Source organism: Xenopus laevis, chromosome 7S (assembly GCF_017654675.1).
Source record: "Xenopus laevis strain J_2021 chromosome 7S, Xenopus_laevis_v10.1, whole genome shotgun sequence".
NCBI lineage: Eukaryota > Metazoa > Chordata > Amphibia > Anura > Pipidae > Xenopus > Xenopus laevis.
Genome location: NC_054384.1, coordinates 100,498,180 through 100,524,355, shown reverse-complemented (window position 1 = coordinate 100,524,355; position 26,176 = coordinate 100,498,180). Strand labels below are relative to the sequence as shown.

The 26,176-nt window shown below is 39.6% G+C and overlaps 1 protein-coding gene across 1 annotated transcript in view; it reads right to left on the bottom strand.

Moving 5' to 3' along the window:
- LOC108697814 (brain-specific angiogenesis inhibitor 1-associated protein 2) overlaps positions 1 to 26,176 on the bottom strand; it is a 62,903-nt gene that overhangs the window by 35,654 nt on the left and 1,073 nt on the right. Inside the window, exon 2 of the mRNA XM_018228246.2 lies at positions 9,621 to 9,696. Coding sequence (XP_018083735.1) covers positions 9,621 to 9,696 — 76 coding nt within the window. The remainder of the gene's footprint in view (positions 1 to 9,620; positions 9,697 to 26,176) is intronic.

Sequence of the window (26,176 nt, the reverse complement as noted above, 5' to 3'; positions counted from 1 at the left end):
AATGAGGAAGATCTATGCACCTCAAAGCACTTCGCCTGGTCTGAGATGGCGAAGGCAAGTCTGGTGAAAGAGGTAACGTTCAGTAAAATCTGCATCTTAGTGAATTTGCAGATTAACGTCCATTCGCCAGAGCGAAAATTCGCCTGGCGATAGAGTGTGAATGAGCGCTAGGGTCTGTCTCTTTCACTAGCGAAGTTAAGCCCTGCGTCTGTTAGTAAATCAGCGAAGTGCCAAAAAACGGTAACGCTGGTGAATCGTCGTTTCGCCTTTTAGTAAACCTGCCCCCAATTGCTTCCCCAATCCCAGAGTCAGCAATGGATATGGTGACTGCCTAGACAGCAGCTTTTCTCACATTAGGTGCTTACTTCCACTCTCCATGTCCTAACCATAGTGAAGTCTAAACTGACATGTACTAAAGAGTTATACAGGTATGGGCCCCGTTATCTAGAAACCCATAATCCAGAAAGCTCAAAATTACAGAAAGGCCATCTCCCATAGACTCCATTTTATCCAAATAATCCAAATCTTTAAAAACTATTTCCTTCTTCTCTGAAATAATAAAACAGTTCCTTGTACTTGATCCCAACTAAGATATAATTACTCCTTATTGGAAGCAAACTCTGCCTATTGGGTTGATCTAATGTTATCATAATTTTCTAGTATAATTAGGGTATGAAGATCCAAATTACGGAAAGATCCATTAACCCGGAAAACCCCAGGTCCCAAGCATTCTGGATAACAGGTCCCATACCTGCATTGTTATTATCGTCAAGGAAGAATTTCCATTTTATCATAAGCTTTTACACTGTTAAGAAAAAGTGTTGTACTTAGATTTTAATATTTAAAGAGGTATTGAAATAATGCAAGTATCCTAGTGACCACATACATTCATTTCATGGATTTTAGCAGCTCTGATTTGTTAGCTAGTTGGTCCAGATGCTACACTTTCTTATACAGTTATGGGACCTGTTATCCAAAATGCTCGGGACCTGGGGTGGATCTTTATCCCTTAAGTCTACTAGAAAATCATGTAAACATTAAATAAACCCAACCTGTCCCCTTGAGGAGGAAATGTGGTGGAGCATCCTAGGGGAAGCCATTGAAGGTTCTTGCTAAGCACTATATCCATGTAATATATCCAAGTATAATAAAGTCAGAAGGTACCGTATATACTCGAGTATAAGCCGTCCCGAGGTACCTAATTTTAACTCAAAAAACTGGGAAAGCTTATTGACTCGGGTATAAGCCGAGGGTGAGAAATGCAGCAGCTTCTGGTAAGTTTCAATCAAAAAATTGAGGGTTTCTGCTCCCATTGGCGGTGCCGGCGTCTCATTTTTGGATGCCGGCGACCATTCTTGGACGCCGGCGAATATTCTTAGAGACTATTCTTGGACGCCGGCGACTATTCTTGGATGCCGGCGACTATTCTTGGATGCCGGCGACTATTCTTAGGCGCCGGCGACTATTCTTAGACGCCGGCGACCGTTTTTGCACTTGACCCGAGTATAAGCCGAGGTAGAGTCTTTCAGCATATTTTGGGGGCTGAAAAACTCGGCTTATACTCGAGTATATACACGGTAACAAACCTTCTCCCATTTAAGTTTCTGAGACTCCTTGAAGGCGTCTGTACCCAGAAAACCACAGCAGGAAGTTTTGGGACACCATGTGCAGGGGGGAAATACAGGAACCCATCTTTATTGGGTGTTCTGGGCCCTTTCTGTCTGACTCTATAACTAACCCAGAAAGGAACATCTAAGTTTAAGAACAATTCTTTAATGGAAAATAATTTTAGCCCATATAAATATTGAGATCATAATAAATCTATGGTTGGAAACAAAATATTGATATCAGTCTCTTGGTCCATCATAAACTTAAACAAATACACCTGTAAATGTACCATACAACACTAATATAACTGTAATGAAGAAGCCACCTGCCTGGAATCAGCAGTCTAAGCCCAACAGAATAAACTCCTCCGATGCTCAGACTGGACAGCTCCAAGTTATTTATAGGCAAATAACATGTCCTGTTGCCTTCCAATCTATTCGAGAATAGGAATGGAATTCCTGGAACCGAACATCATATTCAAAGATCACAAAAGGTTGCCAGATTCCATCAAAATTCATAGCACTTTCCCATATCGTGTAATATTTTGAGGCAATCTCAGATGAATTCCCCAAGGGACATAACACAGAAAAGAGCAGGAGATAATGCTCGACAGAACAGGTTTGTGGAGTGGTTCTGTGAGTAAAACCCTCGACTTGACTTTTATGAACAAAATAACCCTCGCCTTATCCCTAATTAATTTAGAAATCATTCACTTTGATCTGCCTAAGGATGGGTTTGGGGTGTTTATGACCTGGTGTTTGGAAGCAAGGCTATTGCAATGGATGGAAAGGAGAAAAACATGTGCTTCTGTTCATTGCTTTGCCCACTTGCCCAGAATATACAAAACAGCAGCACCGTAAAATGCCCCTCTACATTGAGTTGTCCCTCCATGTTGTTAATCTGCCAGTGCAAGATGGACTCAAACTCACAGGTCCTCAGCCAGTCAATAGAATTATGGTTTCTTCTTTCTCCCTTATGCTCCAGGTAAGTGGCCTTTAACCTTCTCCCTTAGAGCAGCAGTCCCCAACCTTTTTGCACCACGGACCAGTTTCAAGCAAGGCAATTTTACGAGAAAAACAGGGAAGGGAGGAAGTAGATGTATGGGTGCATTTTAGACTTACCAAAAAAATTGTCCAAACAATATTTGGGTCCTTATCGAAATCAGTGGAAAGGTTCCTGGGTCAGGGAGCTGGGATTCCAAATAATTAGGGCCCTTTTCATTGTTTGTGCAGCTATTATAGTCTGCAGCCGGGACCAGAGGCGCCCAGTTCGGCACATCTCGTGGCCCACGGCTCGGTGGTTGGGGACCCTTGCCTTAGGGGACCCAGTTAAAGCATTTAAGCAGCATGGGGAGCCAGTTGTCACTGACTCATACCAGAGGGTCAGTGGTTCCCAACCTTTTTTACCCATGAGCCACATTTACATATAAAAAATAGTTGGGGAGCAGTACAAAAAAGAGTACGAAAAAGAGTTCCTAGGGGTGTCTAATAATGGCTGTAATTGGTTATGTGGACTGGCAGTGCATATGGTTAGTATGCCTCCAAAACTTGCCTCCAAGCCAGGAATTAAAAAATAATCACATGCGTTGGGGCCACTGGGAGCAACATCCAAGGGGTTGGTGAGAAACATGTAACCGTGAGCCACTGGTTGGGAAACATTGCCATAGGATATGAATCCCTGCACCTGGTTGGAGAGGAGTGCTGCATGTCAGCACAAAACTTTGGTGGCCAATTAATGGGGGCCCTAAGACTGAACAATGGCTCTTTAGTGTCCACGGCTGGATTTCAGACTACAGATATGGGACCTGTTATCCAGAATACCTAACATGAGCTTTCCTCACTTTGGATCTTCATACCTTAAGTCCACTAGAAAATCAGTTAAACATTAAATAAACCCAATAGGCTGGTTCTGCTTCCAATAAGGATTAATTATATTTTAGTTGGGATCAAGTACAAGCTACTGTTTTATTATTACACAGAAAAAGGAAATCATTTTGAAAAATCTGGATTATTTGATCATAATGGAGTCTATATACGGCTAAGACTACACTCTTTAGTGTCCACGGCTGGATTTCAGACAACAGGTATGTGACCTGTTATCCAGAATGCTCGGGACCTGAGGTTTTCCGGATAACAAATCTTTCCTCAATTTGGAGCTTCAAACCTTAGGTCTATTAAAAAAATGTTTAAACTTGAAATAACCCCAATAGGATTGTTTTCCCACCAATAAGGATTAATTATATCTTAGTTGGGATCAAGTACAAGCTACTGCTTTATTATTACAGAGATAAAGGAAATCATTTTGAAAAATTTGGATTATTTGATTACAATGGAGTTTATCGGAGCTTTCTGGATAACGGATTCTATACCTGTTTATGAATCCCATAAGTGTGCTGTGTTCTATGCAACCAGTAACAATATATACCAATCAGCTATGCAGCGTGTGTATTTTATAGATGGCAACTTTTTCTACAGTTACTTCCATATCTAAAATGATGGGAATATTAAGGCTTCCTTTATTTTAAAGGGGGTATAATAAAGTAAAGAATAAGGTAAGCAAAATAAAATGTTACTATAAATGTAAAAATATAGCCTGCAAACTCCTTTGAAGCTTTTGCATTCTCTGTTTATATTCCTCTCTTGAGAAAACTAAATTCGATCCCACAAAGGCCTCTATGGAGGTGTAAGTGTTTTTGGAGGGCTGCATAATGATAGGGGCCTTTATTCCCTTTCATCCTCAGAACTGTTACAGAGAGGATCTCAGCCATAAACTTCGCACTCCATTTACTCCATCGTTGTGAGGATCACAATTGGAAAACAGCACCTGAGCATGTGGAAATGATAAAGGCTGGAATGGATACAGAATTTTCCTTACAAGCAATTGTTTTTCACTATCAAAATAAGATTCTATGGTTTAAGAGTTAAAGGGGTAATTCACCTTTAAAGGGATTCTGTCGTGATTGTTATGGTGTCATTTTTATTTCTAAATGACACTGCAAATAATTCACTCTACAATATAAGATTTCATTCCTGAACCAACAAGTGTATTTTTTTAGTTGTACTATTGGTGTGTAGTTGCATCTCAGGTCATTTTGCCTGGTCATGTGATTTCAGAAAGAGCCTGCACTTTAGGATGGAACTGCTTTCTGGCAGGCTGTTGTTTTTCCTACTCAATGTAACTGAATGTGTCCCAGTGGGACATGGATTTTACTATTGAGTGCTGTCCTTAGATCTACCCGGCAGCTGTTATCTTGTGTTAGGGAGCTGTTACCTGGTTACCTTCCCATTGTTCTGTTGTTAGGCTGCTGGAGGAGGAAAAGGAGGGGGTGATATCACTCCAACTTGCAGTACAGCAGTAAAGAGTGACTGAGGTTTATCAGAGCACAAGTCACATGACTGGGGGCACCTGGGAAACTGACAATATGTCTAGCCCCATGTCAGATTTTATAAAACAAATCTTTTGAGAAACAGATTTCAGTGCAGAATTCTGCTGGAGCAGCACTATTAACTGATGCATTTTGAAAAAAAAAATGTTTTTCCCATGATAGTATCCGTTTATAGTAACTTTTAGTATGTTATTTACAATTGGTCTTCATTGTTTATTTAGTATTGTTTGTTAATTATTTGACTCTTTCCAGCTTTCAAATGGGAGTCGCTGACCCCTTCTAAAAAACAAATGCTCTGTAAGGCTACAAATGTATTGTTATTGCTACTTTTTATTGCTCATCTTTCTATTCAGTCCCTCTCCTATTCCTATTCCAGCCTCTTATTCAAATCAATGCATGGTTACTAGGGGAATTTGGTCCCTTGCAACCAGATTACTGAAATAGCAAACTGGAGAGCAGCAGAATAAAAAGCTAAATAACTAAAAAAAACACACAAAATAAAAAAAAAATGAAAGCCAACTGCAAGTTTTCTCAGAAAATCACTCTCTGTCTCATACTAAAAGTGATCTCAACAGTGAACAACCTCTTCATGGTAAGAAGAAATAAAGCCGATAAAGACCACATTGTACAGTAATTATCACCACTGCCTCCACTGTGGTTCTCAGTATGATATTGTTCCACGTTCAAAGTGAGTGAGGCACTACTTGCACTGGGACAAGGTGGTAACAAGTGACCCACTGGCAGATAAAGGTGAGATCCCCTACGTTGGGAGCCACATGCCCTGGGCCCAGCACAAATAAATAGGGCCCTATCTCCTGCTACAAATATCAGGAATCCAGTTCCGTTCTGTGCACACATAGGGGTAAATTTACTAAGCCGCGAAAATTTGCTCAGACAACGCAAATTTACTAAGATGCGAAGTTTCGTCCCAGGCGACGAACGCTGGTGAATTTTCGCAACCGTTACTTTGGCAGTGTGAACAAATCAAAACAAAGACGCGCTAGGGTTCAATTCTGCTTTGCGCAACTTGTGGGAAATTTAAAGTTGAATGGACGTCTTTATGTTACACGGTGCATCTAATACATTACATTTACACTTATACCTAGACATGTCAATAGAGTTGTTTTAATGCCCTACACATGAGTCCACTGTAAAATAATGTTCCCAAAATGTAGGAGGGAAACTGGTTACACAAAAAAAAAAATTTAAGACTTTTGCAGCCTAACACCCTGAAAAAAGGAAAAGACGCCAGCGTTTTTTGAACTTAGAAGTTTTTGCACTCAAAAAATATGATGTAAGAGACAGAAGAATGAGGAAGTCCTATGCACTCCATCGCACATCCCCTGGTCTGAGCTGGCCAAGGCAAGTCTGAAGAAAGAGGTAACGTTCAGTAAAATCCGCATCTTAGTGAGTAACATCCATTCGCCAGAGCGAAAATTCGCCTGCCGATAGAGTGTAGATCAACACTAGCGTCTATCTCCTTCGCTAGCGAAGTGACGTAAATCACCGAAGTCCCTGAAAGCGGTAACGCTGGCGAATATTCACCAGTAGTGATGGGCGAAACGCCCGCGAAAATTCGTCCGAAAAAATTCGACGGCGTCGTAAAAAACGGACGCCGGCGTCAAAAACAGCCGCCAGCGTAAAAGAAATGGGCGCCAGCATCAAAAACGGGCGCCGGAATCAAAAACGAGACGACGGCGCCGTTTCGAAAATTTTTCGTCATTTCGCAAAATTCGCAAATTTTCCGGCGAAACGCCGCAAATTCGCCCATCACTATTCACCAGCACTAGTCACTTCGCCCTTTAGTAAATCTGCCCTATAGGGTGGGTGTGATATAAAAAACAGGTAATATTTTTATTTTGTAATGCAAAAAAAAGCCATATTGTGAAACCCATTCATAAGATTTGAGCCCTGGCATGCTTTGTAATGTATCCGAAACACCAGTGATCCCCAACCAGTGTCTCACAGGTGCTTATTTTTCAATCCCAGGCTCAGAAGCAAGTTTTAATTGCATAAATACTAGGGGGGTTATTTATTAAAGTTTGAATGCCGAAAATTCGAGTTCGTTTGACTATAAAATCCGAATTTTTAGTGAAAAAGCAAATTAGAATTTTTCGGGATTTATTATACCCTGAGGCTGCAAAAACCCAAATCCGGCATCTCAGACCTGCCCAGGTTGTATATTAGAAGTGAGTTCCTCCAAAAATTAAATCGACAGCAATAAAAAAACACAGAAAAGTTTATTAGGACCTTTTTTTCATGCTTGTGTTGCTCCCCAACTCTTTTTACATTTGAATGTTGCTTATGGGTAAAAAATAAGGTTGGGGACCCCAGCGATAAACCATTCAACTGACCCCCGGTACATTTTATATGCGTTGCACAGTGACAGTGTGTAGTGGTATTTCCAGGCAGGGGATTGGTTGTTGTAACTTGTTGTGACTCGCTTAGGGAGAGATAGCTTTAACATGACAAAAATGAAGTTGTTAGAAGCAACGTATTACCTGCCATATAATATTATACATAGTTACCAGCCCCACTCCTATACCTGTACAAATATAACACCCCTATGTCTGGTTTCTTAACTGTGACTAGGGTCACCACCTCACTAGTGATGGGCGAATAAATTAGTCAGACATGAATTTGCGGCGATATTCCTTGTTTCGTCGCCGGCGAATAAATTTGCGAAACTGCCGCGAAAATTCGCAGGCGTCAAAAAATTTTGGACGTGCGTCGGTAAAGTCGCTTGCTACAAAACCGGCGCGCTTCAACATTATTCGGACGACCATAGACTTTACCACCGGAATCAAAATTGATGCGAGCGTCAGAACTGATGCGGGCGTCAAAATTGATGCGGCGTCAAATTTTGCAAATTTTTCTCCGTTTCATAAATTTTATGGGAAATTCACGAATTTTTCGGCGAAAACAGGACTAATACGCCCATCACTACAGTCCTGGTTCTGCTTCCAGTAAGGATTAATTATATTTTTAGTTTGGATCAAGTACATGTATGGGACCTGTTATCCAGAATGCTTGGGACCTGCGGTTTTCCGGATAATGGATCTTTCCGTAATTTAGTTCTTCATACCTTAAGTCTACTAGACATGTAAACATGAAATAAACCCAATAGTCTGGTTTTGCTTCCAATAAGGATTCATTATATCTTAGTTGGGATCAAGTACAAGTTACTGTTTTATTATTACAGAGAAAAAGGAAATAATTTTTAAAAAATTTGCAATATTTCATTATAGTGGAGTCTATGGGAGACAGCCATCCCATAATTCGAGGCCTTCTGTATAACGGGTTTCCGGATAACGGATCCCATACCTGTAATATAAGGTGGAATGGGATTTAAGGGTTGCTTCAGGTGCCTCACACTGTTAAAGGAGTAGGAAAGTCGTCTTGCACATGGCGGTACCATATGTTAGGCACCCCAAGTGATTGTATTTACTTACCTGGTACTCGGGGCCAGTGCTCCTATCAGCAGAAAACTGCACCGACCGTGGTTATACCAGTGAGCACCACGGAGCGATCCTCTTCCAGCTTCTTCTCTCTTCACGCGGCTGCACATGTGCAGTAGAACAAAAAGCTGAACGTTAACTAAAAAGTCGACTATTTCGTTCTACTGCTCATGCGTCTGCCCCGGGAAATTTGAAGAGAGAAGAAGACGGAAGAGGATCACTCCGTGGTTCTCACTGGTATAACCCCAGGTCGGTGCAGTTTTCTGCTGATAGGAGCACCGGCCTGGGGTTTCAGGTAAGTAAATACAATCATTGGGGGTGCCTAACATTTGCCACCCCAAGTGCAAGAAGACTTTCCTTCTCCTTTAATGGCAGATAAACCAGTTAAAACTACAGTCCAGTGAGGTTTTCCAATAAACAATGTCATCTCACCTATTCCTGCCTCTCTCCAGCTGTAGCTCTGGTTGCCTAGGTCACTGACTCCAGCAACCAAAAAAAAAAAAATATATATATATATTATATATATATATATATATATATATATATATATATATATAGTGAATACAGTACCCCCTCTTGTAAAATATAAGGATATTATAAGTTACCGAGGAGTTTCATGACCATATAAAAACACGAGGCCGAAGGCCGAGTGTTTTTATACAGGTCATGGAACTCCGAGGTAACTTCTAATATCCTCATATTTTGCAACTGGGGGTACTTTATTTATTATAATACACAAATTTCAGCAAGTCATGTGACAGAAATTACATCAGAACTCACCGTTTATAACTGATGACATCAGAACTCACCGTTTATAAGGATATAATTTACAGGATATTCATGGCTTTTGTGTATTATATATATATATTCTCTGTATATTCTTTAGCTAAATTTGTTTCTCTGTTTTCTTTTTCAAATATCTATCCGAGGTCCTTTCCCCTTTTACTGACTTTGAGACCATGGCCAAGAAAATTAAGCCTTTGCAACCCGATTGCTATTTCAATTCCAAACTGGAACTCTTCCCCTACCCCCAAATCAAACTCACATTTTATTGTAAAAAAATAAAGACCAATTTCAAAACTGAGTCATACTAAAGAGCAGACTCTAAGGATTTGCTTTCTGGCCAAAGAACACTGTGATACATTCATACTTGTACAAGGCAATGTTACCTGAGAGCGCCTTCTCATAATGTTTTCCCATTGTCACAAAATTCCGTAGGCTTGGGTTGAACTGGTCTAGTATGGCCTGTAATGAAAAGAATGGTAGAAAATATATATATGTATGACTGGGATATGGGGGATATCATTTCAGTTGTCCGTGGGTTGGATGAGTTACAGTAGGTGTTTAATGAAGTCCGGAACAGATTATGGACCAGTTTATATACACGTGTTGGGCAATAAAGGATCTGATCGGTCAGAAGTCACCTGATTGGTTGGATTAGAAGAAAGGACAATTATCCACTCTACTGGTGATCAATATACTTGCCGTTAATATTCAGCAAGACCAATATGTCGTTACATTCTGATCAGAATTGGAAAAATTCTGAACAAAAATGCAGAAGACAGGGTTGGGCAGAATCCATTCAGATATGCTGGGGAATGTGCATGAAGACCACATGAATGCATGGACATGATCACTGGCAGGATTATGCTCCTCTACTATACAATATAATCAGACAGCTGCACATAGACTTGTGTACAGGGTCGGACTGGGCTGGAAAAAACCCGATGGGCCCCAGATCCGCTTCAGTGCAGCTCCAGGGCCACTTCCTTCCTGGGCTTCCCCCCTCCTGACCGCAGCTTAAATAAGTGTGTGAAGAAGGTAAGCACAGAGGGTATGGGGGGTGGAGTGGGATTTGGGAGGGGGGGGGTTGCAGGCCCTATGTGGCAGCCCCAGTGGGCTCACACCCTGCCAGTCCGACCCTGTATGTGTAACCCAAATAAGCTGAATGGGCAGTAAAGGTATGGGATCTGTTATCCAAAACGCTCAGGACTCGTGATGGGCGAATTTCTCCCATTTCGCCTCTCTGAAAAATTTGTGAATTTCCCGAGAAATGGCAAAGAATTCACGAAAAATTCATGAAACTCGAAAATTGACGCCCGCATAAATTTTTGACACGCGTCCGAAAAGTTGCATCAATCTTGACGCCGGCATTAAAGCCAATGGATGTCCGAATAGTGTTGACGATTTTGACGTGAACGACTTTTCGGAAACGTGTCCAAAATTTTTTGACGCCGGCAAATTTTCGCGGGAGTTTTGCAAATCTATTCACCGGCGGCGAAACACGGATATTCATCGCGATTACGCACCAGATGAATTTATTCGCCCATCACTACTAACGACCCGGGGGTTTTTTTTATAAGGGGTCTTTTGGTAATTTGCATCTTCATACATAAAATCTACTAAAAAATAATTTAAGGATTAAGTTTAAGATTAAGATGGACGTGTGTCTTTTTTCAACCTTACTTACTTTGTTACTATGTTACATAAATCCAAGAGGATTGTTTTGCCTCCAATAAGGATTAATTTTAGCTGAAAAAAGTACTGTTTTATTAACAGTACTGAGAGAAAGGAAAATGTTTTTAATATCTCTAAATTATTTCATTAACATGTAGTATGGGAGATGGATTGTCTGTAATTCTGAGCGTTCTGCATAACGGATCCCATATTTATCTGTATAACTTCGGTATATAATAATATAGGTTTTTTTTCCGTATTGGGTGCAGAGTTCCCGTGTCCATCTTCAAACATTGAGATACAAACAATAAAATCACACATTTGGGGAAATTCTGTAACATTGTACCCAAGCACAACAGCAAGGTCAGAGCAAAGATCCCTTTTCCCATGGCTGGTTCTTCAGCAGTTCCGGAGCGTGAGGAAAGCTGAAACTTATTTGTTGCATTCGGTAATCTTTTATTGAACCACCAGTAACGTCCCTTATCATGTCTTTCCTTTTCACAAATAAATTCTCGGTTGCAGGGCAGGGTTTGGATAGAGGAACTGGGTCAAAGGATAGGGACATCGCTATTCTGGCAGACAACAAAATTCAGATATATACACAGGTATGGGATCTGTTAACCAGATTTCTGTTATCAAGAAAGCTCTGAATTACAGAAAGGCCATCTCCCATAGGCTGAATTATTAACCAAAAAATCCTATTTTTTTTTCTCTGTAATAATAAACCAATACATTGTACTTGATCCAAACAAACAAATAATTAATCCTTATTAGAATCCTTGTGCTTGCCAAACAGCTGGCATCAAACCAAGGCAGCAAGCCTGGGGTATTGCATGAAACCCAGCGCACATCAAAAAATCATTGGGACTTCTCCCATTGACTTATACGCAACTTCAACAGGTCTGAGATGCTGGATATTCTGATTCGGACTTTTCCATCCTCTGGGTTTAATAAATTCCGAAAAAATCATTTTTTAAAAATTAAAATTTTTTTGTGATTTTTGCATTCGGAGTTTAGTAAATAACTCCCCAAAACTTAATTTACAGGTGAACAACCTCTTTAATCGAAAAACAAAACAAACTGGAGAGCGGCTGAATAAAAAGCTAAAAAAGTCACCACAAAAAATGGAAACCAATTGCAAATTGTCTCAGAATATCACTCTCTACATCATACTAAAAGTTCATTTAAAGGCGAACAACCCATTTAAGGTACTTGCATCCAGATGCACTCCTGCTCTTCTTCATAGTTTCAAATGCATCCATCCTGCGTCTTCTGATTAGAATACAATAGAGCACAGCTGTCCCTGTTGACTGGGGAACCCTGGAGCTACAGTAATTTTGAACCTGATGGTAGCTCCAGGGTTCCCACACTGGGAATTATGGATTATTATGGGTAATAATCATGATAATTTGCATCCAAAATTGCACTTTTCACACTGCACTGCCTTCAATAATAACCTCAATAAGACCAATAGTATCCAGACACCCTCTGCTCCAGTTGGAACACTCACAGTCACAAGACCTATTCATTGAGAGCTTAATAAGATGGGTTTCAATGGACAAGGCTAACATCACCATGAGCAATGATGCTGGAATTATGGGTCAGAAAATTCACTTTGCACACTGCTCTGGTGCTCATAAATGAACCCAGTATGACCAAAAGTATCCAGCCACCACCCTACCTCAATTTCATTGTCAATCTCCCTGGAAGTGAAGTCAACACAAGAGCTATTCATTGGGAGCTAATAAGATGGCTTTCCATGGGCAAGACTAACATCACCATGTGCAATGCCAAGTGTTGGCTGGAATGGTGTAAAAATCTCTGTCACTCCGGAGAGAAGGAACACATTTTTTGGTGTGATGAATCTCACTTTACCATCTGCCAGTCTAACAAACCCATCAGGGATTTGCCAGGAGAACATTACCTACACCTTGTAAAGTTTCCTGGAGGAAGAATAATGGCCTGGGGCTGTTTTTGATGGTCTGGGCCAGGGCCTATGGTTCCATGGAATAAAATCTTAAATGGAACATATGCCTCTCCCTCTTTCAGCTCATTATGAAAAAAGGTTCATAAAGACGATCTAAACTTCCAAAAAACATTTTTTTTCTTAATGGCTACAGTGAGCTTGCTGCTTTGTAAAACAGTGTAGAGAAGGCTCAGTTTTGTTTAAGTACAATAATACATTCCATGCACAAACTGAGGTCCACACAAAATAAGCTGGCTGAAAAGTCACTGGCCTGCACCCCCCCCAACCCAATTCAACCCCTGTGGGAAGAACTGAAACACCAACTCTGAGCCAGGCCTGATCCCCAACATCAGTGCCCAATATCACTAATACTCTTGGCTGAATAGAAGCAAATTCCACCAATATAAGTAGTGGCTGTTACAGCTGCAAAGAGAGGGGAAATTTCATATTGACACCCTTGTTTGTGGAAGGAGATGGTGGAAAGACAGGGGTCTGGACAAGTAGCGGTAGAATTCATACTCAAAGCATCAAGCAACAGTTTGACAAGGGGCCCTTTTGCTCCAGTGTCCCAAGGCAAATCCCCTCTCTGCCATTCCTGAAATATTACCATAAGCCCAGGCTATTGCTATAACCGCAAACACAAGGACGATGCGGCTAATGGCGGAGCTCACCCGTGATACTTTGGCTCCTGCTGAGTCGCAGCTCTCGCGATACATCTGGCTCCTTCTAGCCGGCTTCACACATACTTCAATGGTACCGCTACGGAGCGCCGATCAAAGCAGTTACGGAGTCAGGCGTTAGAATATCAAAATGTTGGCTTTATTAAGCGCATTAAAATTACAGTTTATTTACAAAATTATTAGTTGTAATCCCCCTCCACTGTAATTTTAATGCGCTTAATAAAGCCAACATTTTGATATTCTAACGCCTGACTCTGTAACTGCTTTGATCGGCGCTCCGTAGCGGTACCATTGAAGTATATTGCTATAACCGTCCCGCAGCAATGCTTTAGTATATGTTTATAAACAAATGTATATACAGTTATGGGCCTGTTATCCAGAATGCTTGGGGTTTTCCAGATAAGCGTACTTTCCATAATTTGGATCTCCTTACCATAGTCATATGTTTTATTTGATCAAAATAGAGTCTATAGGAGATGGCCTTATAACTTGGAGCTTTCTGGATAACAGGTATACAGATATATTTGTATATATGTATGTATGTATGTATATATATATATATATATATATATATATATATATATATATATATGTTTATATCAGCAGCCGCACTCAGATTCCTTGAAAATCAATCCATGAAAAAGGGCCCAATGTGAGCCAAAATGTTGGATACACAGATGAACACAATAAAAACAGTTTGATTCACAAACGATTGGAGTGCGGGTTCTTATATATACTGTATATATATATATATATATATATATATATATATATATATATATATATATATATATATATATATATATATATATATATATATATATATATATATATATATATATATATATATAGTGAGAGAGAGATTGAGTTTGTACTTGCCATTTCTTAGGAGAAAGGTCAGTTGTTAGGGAGAAGTCTTTTTCTGCGGAACTGGAATCTGCTCTGGGCCTCCTTTTGTATAGCACAGTAGGGTTTAGTAGGACAGACATAAATTTACTAGTCTAAAAGAAGACTGTTCAGGCCGTTAATAAGCATATACATTTTAAACTAAAACTACTAACTAATACTTGGAACTGACATAACCCTTGTGTACATCCCTAAGCCAAGTGGAGTTATGCCCTTCAAATTCCTTGAGGCTAAACTCTGCACAATGGCCTAATTTGTACCAATTTTCAATGTACACCCACCCCAGTAATAGGGTTAACGTACAAGGTCACCGAAAAATGTACTTTTATTTATAAAGTTCTAATGTAGACACAACATGTTCCATGCAGGCTGGATATTTGTGATGCAATTCTTCTGCACAGACTTTAATTAAATCATTAAATAATGTTAGCTCTAATAGCAACTAAAGATGCACATTCCACAGGGCAATACACTTACAGCAGTCAGGAGCAGATTATTCTTCCATCTTTCCCAAGACTGCAGAAAAATCTGGTGCTCAATGGGAACACCACTATTCCGGCATTTTAGGCTAATCCCGGTGTCTGAGCCACTTGTTGGCACCACGGCTATAGTGTGTCATGCTTGGATTCTTGTAACAGTCTGAAAAGCTCTCACGCGTATAATATAAATTGTGGCTGCCAATGTCTCCTGCGATGTTGAGGCTAAAAGCAACACAAGCAATTAAATTGTTCTTATGTTTCATAAGGATTTGAAGAAGCATATATATCCCAAAATATCCAATTAGCAGGAATGTCCATAATGAATACAGCTATCTCTGGAGACTGTCAGATGCTGAGAGATGCCCCTACTGTCCCATGTTTTTTGCTTTTATTTTTAAATTCCACCCACTGTTGAAGGGGGGGGGTAAAAATTGGGTTTGATCTTCAGAGAATCATAAGACATCTGTTATGTTTTTCGGTTTGCTTTTGATAAAACCGTACTTTTCATTGTCCCTATCCAGCGGCACTAAGCTGATGTAAATGAGAGCTGCTAACTCTTTAAGCCTTTCCCGTATTAACAAATTGTTGCTGCCCAAGTGCAACTATCAAGGTGCTTGGCCGTTAAAAGAGAACTAAACCTTAAAAAGAAATATGGATATTAATGTCATATTTTATACAGTATACTGAAGCTACTGCATCTGCCTACAGGTTCAGGTTATCTCTATAACAATAATGATCCAGGCCTTCAAAGTTGTGCACAGGAGTTGGCTATCTTGGATTTTGTTAGGAGTGTCAGTGACACTGCACATGCTCAGTGTGCTTTGGGCAGCTAATCTTAGGGATTGTTGCAAATTATCAAAAATAAAATGAGATTTGCATTGGATAGAAGTTGATGCTATGGGTTGATTGATATCTATAATAATGCAAATAATGGTTTCTGTGCTGCCATGCAATGATCAGAGCCAGAACTAGGGGTAGGCAGAAGAGGCACTTGCCTAGGGTGCAACAAATGGGGGTGCTGGGCAGGTTCCTTTCGAAGGGTCTTCTGCCTACCCCTAGTCCGAGTTTGCTTGCTCCCTCCGTTCTGCTCTCCCTTCTTCTCAATGCTCCCCCACTCCATGTGATGTCACGTGGCTGTCACAGGATGTGATGGCCTTAAAGGGGAACTAAAACTTAACTAAAGAAGTAAATAGAAATATTGTACTTTGTGTTTTGGGCTTGTGTACCAGCCCAAGGCAACCACAGCCCTTTAGCAGTAAAGATCTGTGTCTCCAAAGATGCCCCAGTAGCTCCCCATCTTCTTTTCTGCTGATTCACTGCACATGCTCTGTGCTGCTGTCACTTACTGAGCTTAGGGACCCACTCACAATATACAGTACACATAGAATAGAAATGTCACAATATAAGGCTGATTAGTAATTAATACAGATAATTACTACATGGCAGCACAGAAACCAGTGCAATTAGCATCAGAATTCAATAATCAGCAAACCTGTAGCATCAGCTTATATTACAGGGGAAGCTCATTTTCTGCTGGATAATTAGTGAAGACCCCTAAGCTTAGCTTCTCAACAGCCAATCAGAGCCCACTGAGCATGTGAGTGTCACAGACACTTTCCAAGATGGTGACCCCCTGTGACAAGTTTGAAGTCCTGGATCATTGCTGCTATTGACAAGCTGAAACTTTAGCCTCGTGCAATAAGTTCAATATATAAAATATAGCATTTTTAGCCACATTCATTTTTAGGGTTTAGTTCTCCTTTAAGCTGATACAGTACCCTAAAACACAATGTGGCCTAGTGATGTAATGAGTAACCACCTTATTAATACAATGATTGTTCATTAATTGCCAGTATAATCCTGTAAAATTGCAGGGAGCAGTCAAGCTGGAGGAAGAAGAGTCTCAGGATGTAGAACACCTTGATCCCATATGAATCTGGCCTTATATGCAAGAGATTTGTTGGGTTTCTAACAGTCTCATAAACACATATTTGTGAGGATGCAGGAGACGTCAGCCAGGGAACGGCACATTGCTCTTTGCAGGTCTTATCCAGATGGAACTGATAAAGATGCTCAACGTGCATCCAAGAGCTCACAGTTTAGAGGCTTTAGAAGATGTTTCCAGGCACAGAGGTGGGAGGCTTCATTAAAGGGATCCTGTCATGGGAAAACAGGTTTTTTTAAAAACGCATCAGTTAATAGTGCCGCTCCAGCAGAATTCTGCACTGAAATCCATTTCTCAAATGAGCAAACAGATTTCTTTATATTCAATTTTGAAATCTGACATGGGGCTAGACATATTGTCAGTTTCCCAGCTATCCCCAGTCATGTGACTTGTGCCTGAACTTTAGGATGGAACTACTTTTTGGCAGGCTGTTATTTCTCCTACTTAATGTAACTGAATTAGTCTCAGTGGGACTTGGCTTTTACTATTGAGTGTTGTTTTTAGATCTACCAGGCAGCTGTTATCTTTTGTTAGAGAGCTGCTATCTGGTTACCTTCCCATTGTTCTTTTGTTAGGCTGCTGGGGGGGGGAAGGGAGGGGGTATCACTCTAACTTGCAGTACAGCAGTAAAGAGTGACTGAAGTTTATCAGAGCACAAGTCACATGACTGGGGGCAGCAGAAAAACTGACAATATGTCTAGCCCCATGTCAGATTTCAAAATTGAATATAAAAAAATCAGTTTGCTCTTGGATAGATGGATTTCAGTGCAGAATTCTGCTGGAGCAGTACTAGTAACTGATGCGTTTTGCATGTTTTCCCATGACAGTATCACTTTAATGAGATTGCATTCGGACTTCAGGCTCAGGATAATCTGCCAGGGTATCAAAGGCAGTGATGGATGTTCTAGCAGTGTAGAAAACCTGTAGCTTGCAATGTTAAATCTAATTCCCTTCAGCACTTTACAAGTGTCCCATGTGGATAAATTGAACCACCCACTGAGCCAGTGCCAGTGTTTATAAACTCACTAGGGAAAGGGACCACCATACATGTAAAATATTGTGAACTAGTAACATTATATCAGCATATAAAATAGAATTGTTTCTGAATGAATCTCTATTTATCAGGTTTAAGGCACCAATAGAACATACATTTAAGGTTTCTCTCTAGGAAAAATTAGGGGCAGATTTACATAGGGTCGAATATCGAGTGTTAATTAACCCTCGATATTCGACCATCGAAGTTAAATCCTTCGACTTCAAATATCGAAGTCGAAGGATTTACCGCAATTCGTTCGATCAAACGGTTAAATCCTTTGAATCGTTCGATTCGAAGGATTTCAATCCATCGATCGAACGATTTTTCTTTGACCAAAAAAAGATTGCAAAGCCTATGGGGACCTTCCCCATAGGCTAACATTGACTTCGGTAGGTTTTAGGTGGCGAACTAGGGGGTCGAAGTTTTTTTTTAAAGAGACAGTACTTCGACTATCGAATGGTCGAATAATCAAACGTTTTTTAGTTCGAATCGTTCGATCTGAAGTCAAAGTCGTAGTCGAAGGTCGAAGTAGCCCATTCGATGGTCGAAGTAGCCAAAAAAAACATTCGAAATTCTAAGTTTTTTTTATTCTATTCCTTTGCTCAAGCTAAGTAAATGGGCCACTTAGAGTTTGTTCCATTTGGTACAGAACTTTTATCCAATTACCAGAATTCAAAATGTACCAGGAGGGAAAAAACAGTCCATTCAGCTACACATGCCAGGAAGATCAACACAGAGGCCTTTTTATCAAAAGTTGAATTTTAGATATTTTTTTTTTTTTTAGCATTTTTAAATTTTAAAAAAATTAGAAAGTTTGAATTGACAAAATCACTCAAATTTGGCCTAGGACAGCTGCTATTGACATCTACTTGAACTTGCAAGCTTTTAGATAGCAACGCATGCAAGTTTTTTTTAGCTCAATAAATATTGAACATTGATGTTTTTGAAGTCATAATTGGAGTTTTGAAAAATTTGAATCGGGGAAAAAAAATAATTTGAACGAGCATAAGGTGTCCCCTTAGTTTTTCCCCAGTTATTAAAGAGAGAGATGTTGGGGGAAGCAAGAGGGTCCACTGATACCTGGCCCCACCGGGAGTTTTCCTCGTATCCCGGTGGGCCAGTCCGACACTGTATGAGTATGAACGCTACCCTAAAAGGGATTGTTCATCTTTGAATTCATTTTTAGTATGATGTAGAGAGTGATATTCTGAGACAATTCACAATTGTTTTTCATTTTTATTGTTATTGTTATTGTTGTTATTTATAGAAATATGAGTAATAAAAATTCTAAAATAAAAACTCTACATTTGTAGCCTTACAGAGTATTTGTTTTTTCAGATGGGGTCAGTGACCCCTATTTGAAAGCTGGAAAGAGTCAGAAGAAGGGAAATAATTCAAAAACTATAATGTAACTATAACTAGTAATGAAGGCCAACGTAAAAGTTGCTTAGAACTGGCCATTCTATAACATACTAAGGGGCATATTTATCAAGGGTCGAATTTCGAATAGAAAAAACGTTGAATTTCTAATTCAAAAAGACCAACCAAAATTAAGTCTAAGTTTTTTTTTTGGTCCGTTTTGATCGAATAGGTCCATATTCGGCTGAATTCGATTCGTCCGAATCGAAGGAATAGCGCATTCGAGTGAATTCAATTCGAAGTTTTGCCCAAAAAAACTTTGATTTTTCAGCCCACCAATTTTAAGTCCACCAATTGACTCCAAATAGGTTCTAGGAGGTCCCTCATTGGCTAAAACCGCAATTCGGCAGGTTTTAGATGGCGAATGGTTGAAGTTGAAGTTTTAAAGAGACAATACAATATAAATTTCGATATTCTAATTTTTGAATTTTTTTTCAAATTCAAATCGAATTTGGACTATTCCCTAGTCAAAGTACACAAAAAATAGCTCGAAATTCAAATTTTTTTTCATTCGAAAATTCACCTCGACCTTTGATAAATCTGCTCCTAAAAGTTAACTTAAAGGTGAACCACCAGTTTAAAGGCTTGAAATGTCTTAAAATCACTTACCTAAGGAAAAAACATGTTAAGCCGAGTCAGGGCGGCTGAGCTCAAGCCGCTGTAATCCCAGGGTGTTAATTACAGTGATCAAATAAGAAAGCCTCTGATTATATATATTTGGAAGTTCTTTCTCAGGTTTGTGTAAAGTTTTTTTCTTTGCATTGGTGTGTGACCAACATGGAGCCAATCAAAGAACGGAATCAGTCCAAGGCCCGCCTCCCTCTGCATTAGCAGCAGCACAGAAATAACTTTTCCACGTGAATCCCAACTTGATACAATTCACTGAACATATTACAATGAAACCACGAGAAATGTTTTAAGGGGTGGTTCACCTTTAAGTTAACTTTTAGTATGTTGTAGGATGGCTAATTCTAAGCAACTTTTCAATTGGTCTTCATTTGCTCTTTTTTATATAGTTTTTTAATTATTTGCCTTCTTCTTTTGACTCTCTCCAGCTTTTAAATGAGGGGTCACTGACCCCATCTAAAAACAAATGCTCTTTAAGGCTACATATTAAGGGTTTATTTATCAAAATCCGAATTTATCTAATTTATTTCTGAAATATACTCCAACCAAATCCGCACGGGTTATTTCCCCTTATTTATCAATACATTTTACTGAAAATGTAGGGGGATATTTATCAAAGTCCGAATTTATCTCAATATTTTCTGCTACAAACTCAGATCAAATCCGCTTGGGTTTTTAATGTTTATTTATTATTACATGGTCCCGAAAATTTGCTTTGAAAAAATCAGTTTTTCTCGAATTTTCAGATTTTTCATTCGATTTTCACAATTTTTTCAGATTTTTGTCTGAAAACCCTGAAAAACTTAATTTTATTGCACGAAACCCAGCACACATAAAAAAATCATTGGGACTTCTCCCATTGACTTATATGCAACCTCGACAGGTCTGAGATGCCGGATTTTCTGACTTTTCCATCCTCGGGTCTTAATAAACTCCGAATAATTTGTGATTTTTTTTTTTCACTAAAAATTCAGATTTTATACTAGAAAAACACAAATTTTTCAGTTTTTTGTCATTCAGAGTTGTAAATAACCTTTTAAGTGTGTGGTAAATTTTTTTAAATTTTTGCCCAAAAACCACAAAATCCCAGCGCAGATCAGGATATCTTTGGGACTTCTCCCATTGACTTATATACAACCTCGGCAGGTGTGAGATGCTAGATTTTCAGATTCAGACTTTTTCCATCCTTGGGGTCTAGTAAATCACAAACAATTCTAGTTTTCTTTTCACTAAAAATTTCGATTTTAGAGTCAAAAAAACTTGCATTTTTTGAAGATTTCGGCCTTTTGGACTTATTATTAGTGCTACTTTTTATTACTCATCTCTCTATTCAGGCTTCTCCTATTCAAATCAGTGCACGGTTGGTAGGGTAATTTGGACCCTAGCAACCCGATTGCCGAAACTACAAACTGAAAAGTTGCCGAATAAAAAAGCTAAATAACTCAAAAACCACAACTAATAAAAAGTTAAAACCAATTGCAAATTGTCTCAGAATACCACTCTCTACATCACACTAAGGGGGTTATTTATCAAAGTCCAAATTTAACTCAATATTTTCTGAAAAAAACTCCGACCCAATCCGCACTGGTTTTTTGGGCTTATTTATCAATACAGTTTCCCGAAAATTTTGTTTGGGGGAAAAAATCTGTGAAAAATCAGATTTTCAAGTTTTTTTTGATTTTTCATCAGATTTTCCCGATTTTTTCGGATTTTTCACCCGAAAACTTTGGGGTATTGCCAAAAACCCAGCATACATCAAAAAATCATTTGGACTTTTCCCATTGATTTATATGCAACTTCGACAAGTCTGAGATGCTGGATTTTATTAAAAAAAAATTTTTGTGATTTTTGCATTCGGAGTTTAGTAAATAACCCCCTAAAAGTAAATTTAAAGGTGAACAACCCCTTTAAAAACCAATGCGCAGGTAGTTTTCAAACTGTGGTTCCGGCACTTTTTGCCAGAATAATTCCCAGCGTCCAATGACAAGAGGAGCCGAGTGGGTGACAGGTGGAAGTAGAGGATACAGGCAGAATTTGTCAATAAGGCTAAATGGATGGAGGTTCCTTATATTGTTGAAAGGCTAGTAATATTCTAAATGCGGCCAATTGCAACATATGCTGGGTGTTTAATATTCCTGCAGTCAGATACACACAGAATCAGTCTCATTGTTCCCAGACAGCTCTGCCGGGAGACAAAGACCGGCCGCCTGAGATTTATTGTTATCCCATCAGCTGTAACTTGCCCAATCAATACTCTGCAAACTGGAAAGGAAACCACAGCCCCATGACAATTCATTGTTATTTTCCCTGCAAATCGTTCCTTTTGTGATCAACAGCAACTGTCATTTCTTAAAGGAAAACTATACCCCCAAAATGAACACTTAAAGGGCATGTAAAGTCTAAAATAGAATAATGCCAGAAATGCTGTATTTTGTATACTAAATATAAACATGAACTTACTGCACCACAAGCCTAATCAAACAAATAATTTATGCTTTCAAAGTTGGCTACAGGGGTCACCATCTTGTAAGTTTGTTAAACATCTTTGCAAGACTAAGACTGTGCACATGCTCAGTGTGGTCTGGGCTGCTTAGGGATCGTCATAAACAAAGCTGCTTGAGTTCTGCATGGCTGGGAAGTAAGGCAAGGGCTCCCTCTGCTGTTCATAAGTATGATTGTTCCCCTGCAGAGCAGTTAGGGACCGTCTGACAATTCCTATCCACAGCAGTAAATGATGGGAGAATTTCACTGCATACAGTCAGGTTTCTTATAAAAACGGTACACATTTTTTAATTAAAGTATATTGGAGATAGGTTTCTTTTTCAGAAAAGTTAAAGAAAGTAAAAATGGGATTTTATTTTTTTGCCTTTACATGCCCTTTAAGCAACAGATAGTTTACATCATATTAAGTGGCATATTAAAGAATCCTACCAAACTGGAGTATATATTTAAGTAAATATTGCCCTTTTACATCTCTTGCCTTGAGTCACCATTTCGTGCTGTCTCAGAGATCACCTGACCAGAAATACTGCAGCTCTAACTGTAACAGGAAGAAGTGCGGAAGCAAAAGACAGAACTCTGTCTGTTAATTGGCTCATGTGACCTAACAAGTGTAGTTTGTTTGATTTGTTTGTGTGCACCGTGAATCGTACAATCCCAGGGGGCGGCCCTTATTTTTTAAAATGGCAATTTTCCATTTATGATTACCCAATGGCACATACTACTGTACTAGAAAAGTATATTATTATGAAAATGGTTTGTTTGCCCAGTGTTTATAAATGGGCCCCTAATGTTTTATATTCATCACATCCAATGACTGTACCCCGATGCACTTCTGTAGTCACAAGGCAATCAATCATACAGGAATTACAGTTAAATCACAGACAGCTGGCTGCCAATCAATACCTCTGGCCTCCCCATTAAGAGCGACAGTTGTAGGCAGACAGAAGGTCAAAAAAATCCATTGCTCTTCATGAATGTATGTTTTTTGTTTTGTTTTTGGGATAAGGTAGAACAGTCTTGCCCCCAATGGCTACCGTTCTGGTGTGTTGAAGGCCTTAAAGAGGTAGCATGTTATAGAATGGCCAGTTCTAGGCAACTTTTTAATTGGTCTTTCTCATTTATTTTTTATAGGTTTTTAATTATTTGCATATTATTATTATATTGTTGGGCACCCAGTGATATTTTACAGATCCAACCAATGGAAGACTATTGATCATCTTTAAGCTTTGATCTGGTTGGGCGAGCAAAGCGAAGTTCTCTCTCAAAAACATTTCATTGCTTCTCAACTTAGGGTAAGGGCACACGCTAAGATTCGGGGAGATTTAGTCACCGGGGATTTAGATTCTATCCGGCGGGAAGGCCTTTTGGGGAGATTAGTCGCCCGAAGAAGAGGTGATTTGTCACTCAGAGCGTTTCGTTTTCCGAAGTCGCCCGAAGTTTTCTTGTGAGGCAAATTCGGGCGACTTCGGAAAACGAAGCACTTCGAGTGCCATCCAGCCGTCGATTTAGATTCTAGCCAGTGGGAAAGCTTTTCGCCCGAAGAAGAGACGATTTGTCGCCGGGCGACTAAATCTCCCTGAATCTTAGCATGTGCCCTTACCCTTAAGGGTAGGGGCACACGGGGAGATTTGTCGCCCGTGATTTTTAAAAAGCGAGTTTCTGTGACAAGGAGATTTGTGCAAGCTAAGATTATGAGCGACTGTTGTTCAGATGCGATTTGTATCCTGCGATTTGGATCCACACGCGTAAGAATTTGCATACTATCGCGGCTACTAATCTCTATGGGGCATATTTATCAAGTGTCGAATTTCGAATTGAAAAAACGTTGAAATTCGAATTCAAAAAGACCAACCGAAATTAAGTCAAAGGTTTTTTTGATCGAATAAGTCCGTATTCAGCCGAATCGTACGAATCCTTAGGTGTCCATACTAAGTAGCCTATAATGTTTATCACTGGATCCAACGTAAAGATGGGCATACACTGGGAGATATATATCCAACCAATGGAAGGGTATTGATCATCTTTAAGCTTTGATCTGGTTGGGCGAGCAAAGCAAAGTTCTCTCTCAAAAACATTTTATTGCTTCTCCATCTTAAAGGGAATAGTGCGGGGTTCTCACTGACTTTATCCTTAAAGTGATACTATAATGGGAAAAGGTTTTTTTTTTCAAAATACATCAGTTAATAGTGCTACTCCAGCAGACTTCTGCACTGAAATCCAATTCTCAAAAGCGCAAACAGATTTTTTTATATTTAATTTTGAAATCTGACATGGGGCTAGACATATTGTCAGTTTCCCAGCTGCCCCAGTCATGTCACTTGTGCCTGCACTTTAGGATGGAACTACTTTCTGGCAGGCTGTTATCACTCCTGATTGAGTTTACTATTGAGTGTTGTTCTTAGATCTACCAGGCAGCTGTTATCTTGTGTTAGGGAGCTGCTATCTGGTTACCTTCCCATCGTTCTGTTGTTAGGCTGCTGGGGAGGAAAGGGAGGGGGTGATATCACTCCAACTTGCAGTACAGCAGTAAAGAGTGACTAAAGTTTATCAGAGCACATCAGGCAGCAGGGAAACTGACAATATGTCTAGCCCCATGTCAGATTTCAAGATTGAATATAAAAAAAATCTGTTTGCTCTTTTGAGAAATGGATTTCAGTGCAGAATTCTGCTGGAGCAGCACTATTAACTGATGTGGTTTGAAAAAAAACATGTTTTCCCATGACAGTATCCCTTTAATATCCAGCCCCTTATCTCTGGCACAAATATGCCATTCAGGGGATCCATAAAAACTCATCTACATCTCCATTTAGAAAAACCGTCTAGAAAGCCCTCCGGTATAATAGGAGAGAGAGTGGAGCCCAGTTGGAGCATCGCAGGAGGATATATATATACACAATATTGTGCTCAATGCTACCGTTGTACTCCTGCCCATAATTACGTGAGAAATGCGAAAGGGGAAATAAAACTCTCTCCAAATGGCATTTCTCAGCACTTACGGGGAGGGGAGACAAGAAAGAAGAAGAAAGAGGGGAAAACTGTGCAGTAATAGATTTAATTTTAAACAGATTGAGTCACATCTGTTATTTCTGGAAAGCGCCTTATTTTGGGGTGGGAGGATTGTTTGAAGAGTTAAACTAAGGGGAAAGGCGAGCCAAAATAAGGCTACGGAAGCCACGGGACTGAAACATTTTCAGACACGGGTTCAGACAAAGCTGTGGACAAGACTGTGTGAGTGCAATTAGAGGGACGGAGACACGGACTGTAGCTGGGAACAGCTGTTATATAAATGCTTATTCCATGGAATTCCTTCTACAGGGGGGGGTGCTTCCCTTTCCAACCTGCACCCCTCTGGCATATATTATACTACAACTTATTATACTACAACTCCCAGCACCCTCTTACATTCTTCAGATATGCATCAATGCAGAAATGTTGCAATGGGTGTAACCTTGTCTAGTATTGTAATTGCAAAAACTATAAATAAATAAATTTTAAAAAATCTAAAAAAAATAAATGTTGCAATGTGTTTGCTTTAGAGCAGGCATCCATCCAATACACATAAATATAGGACTACAACTCCCAGCATCCTCTTACAGTCAAGATATGAATCAATGCAGAAATGTTACAATGGGTTTGCTTTACAGCAGGCATCTTTCCGATGCACATAAATATAGGACTACAACTCCCAGCATCTTCTTACAGTTTCAG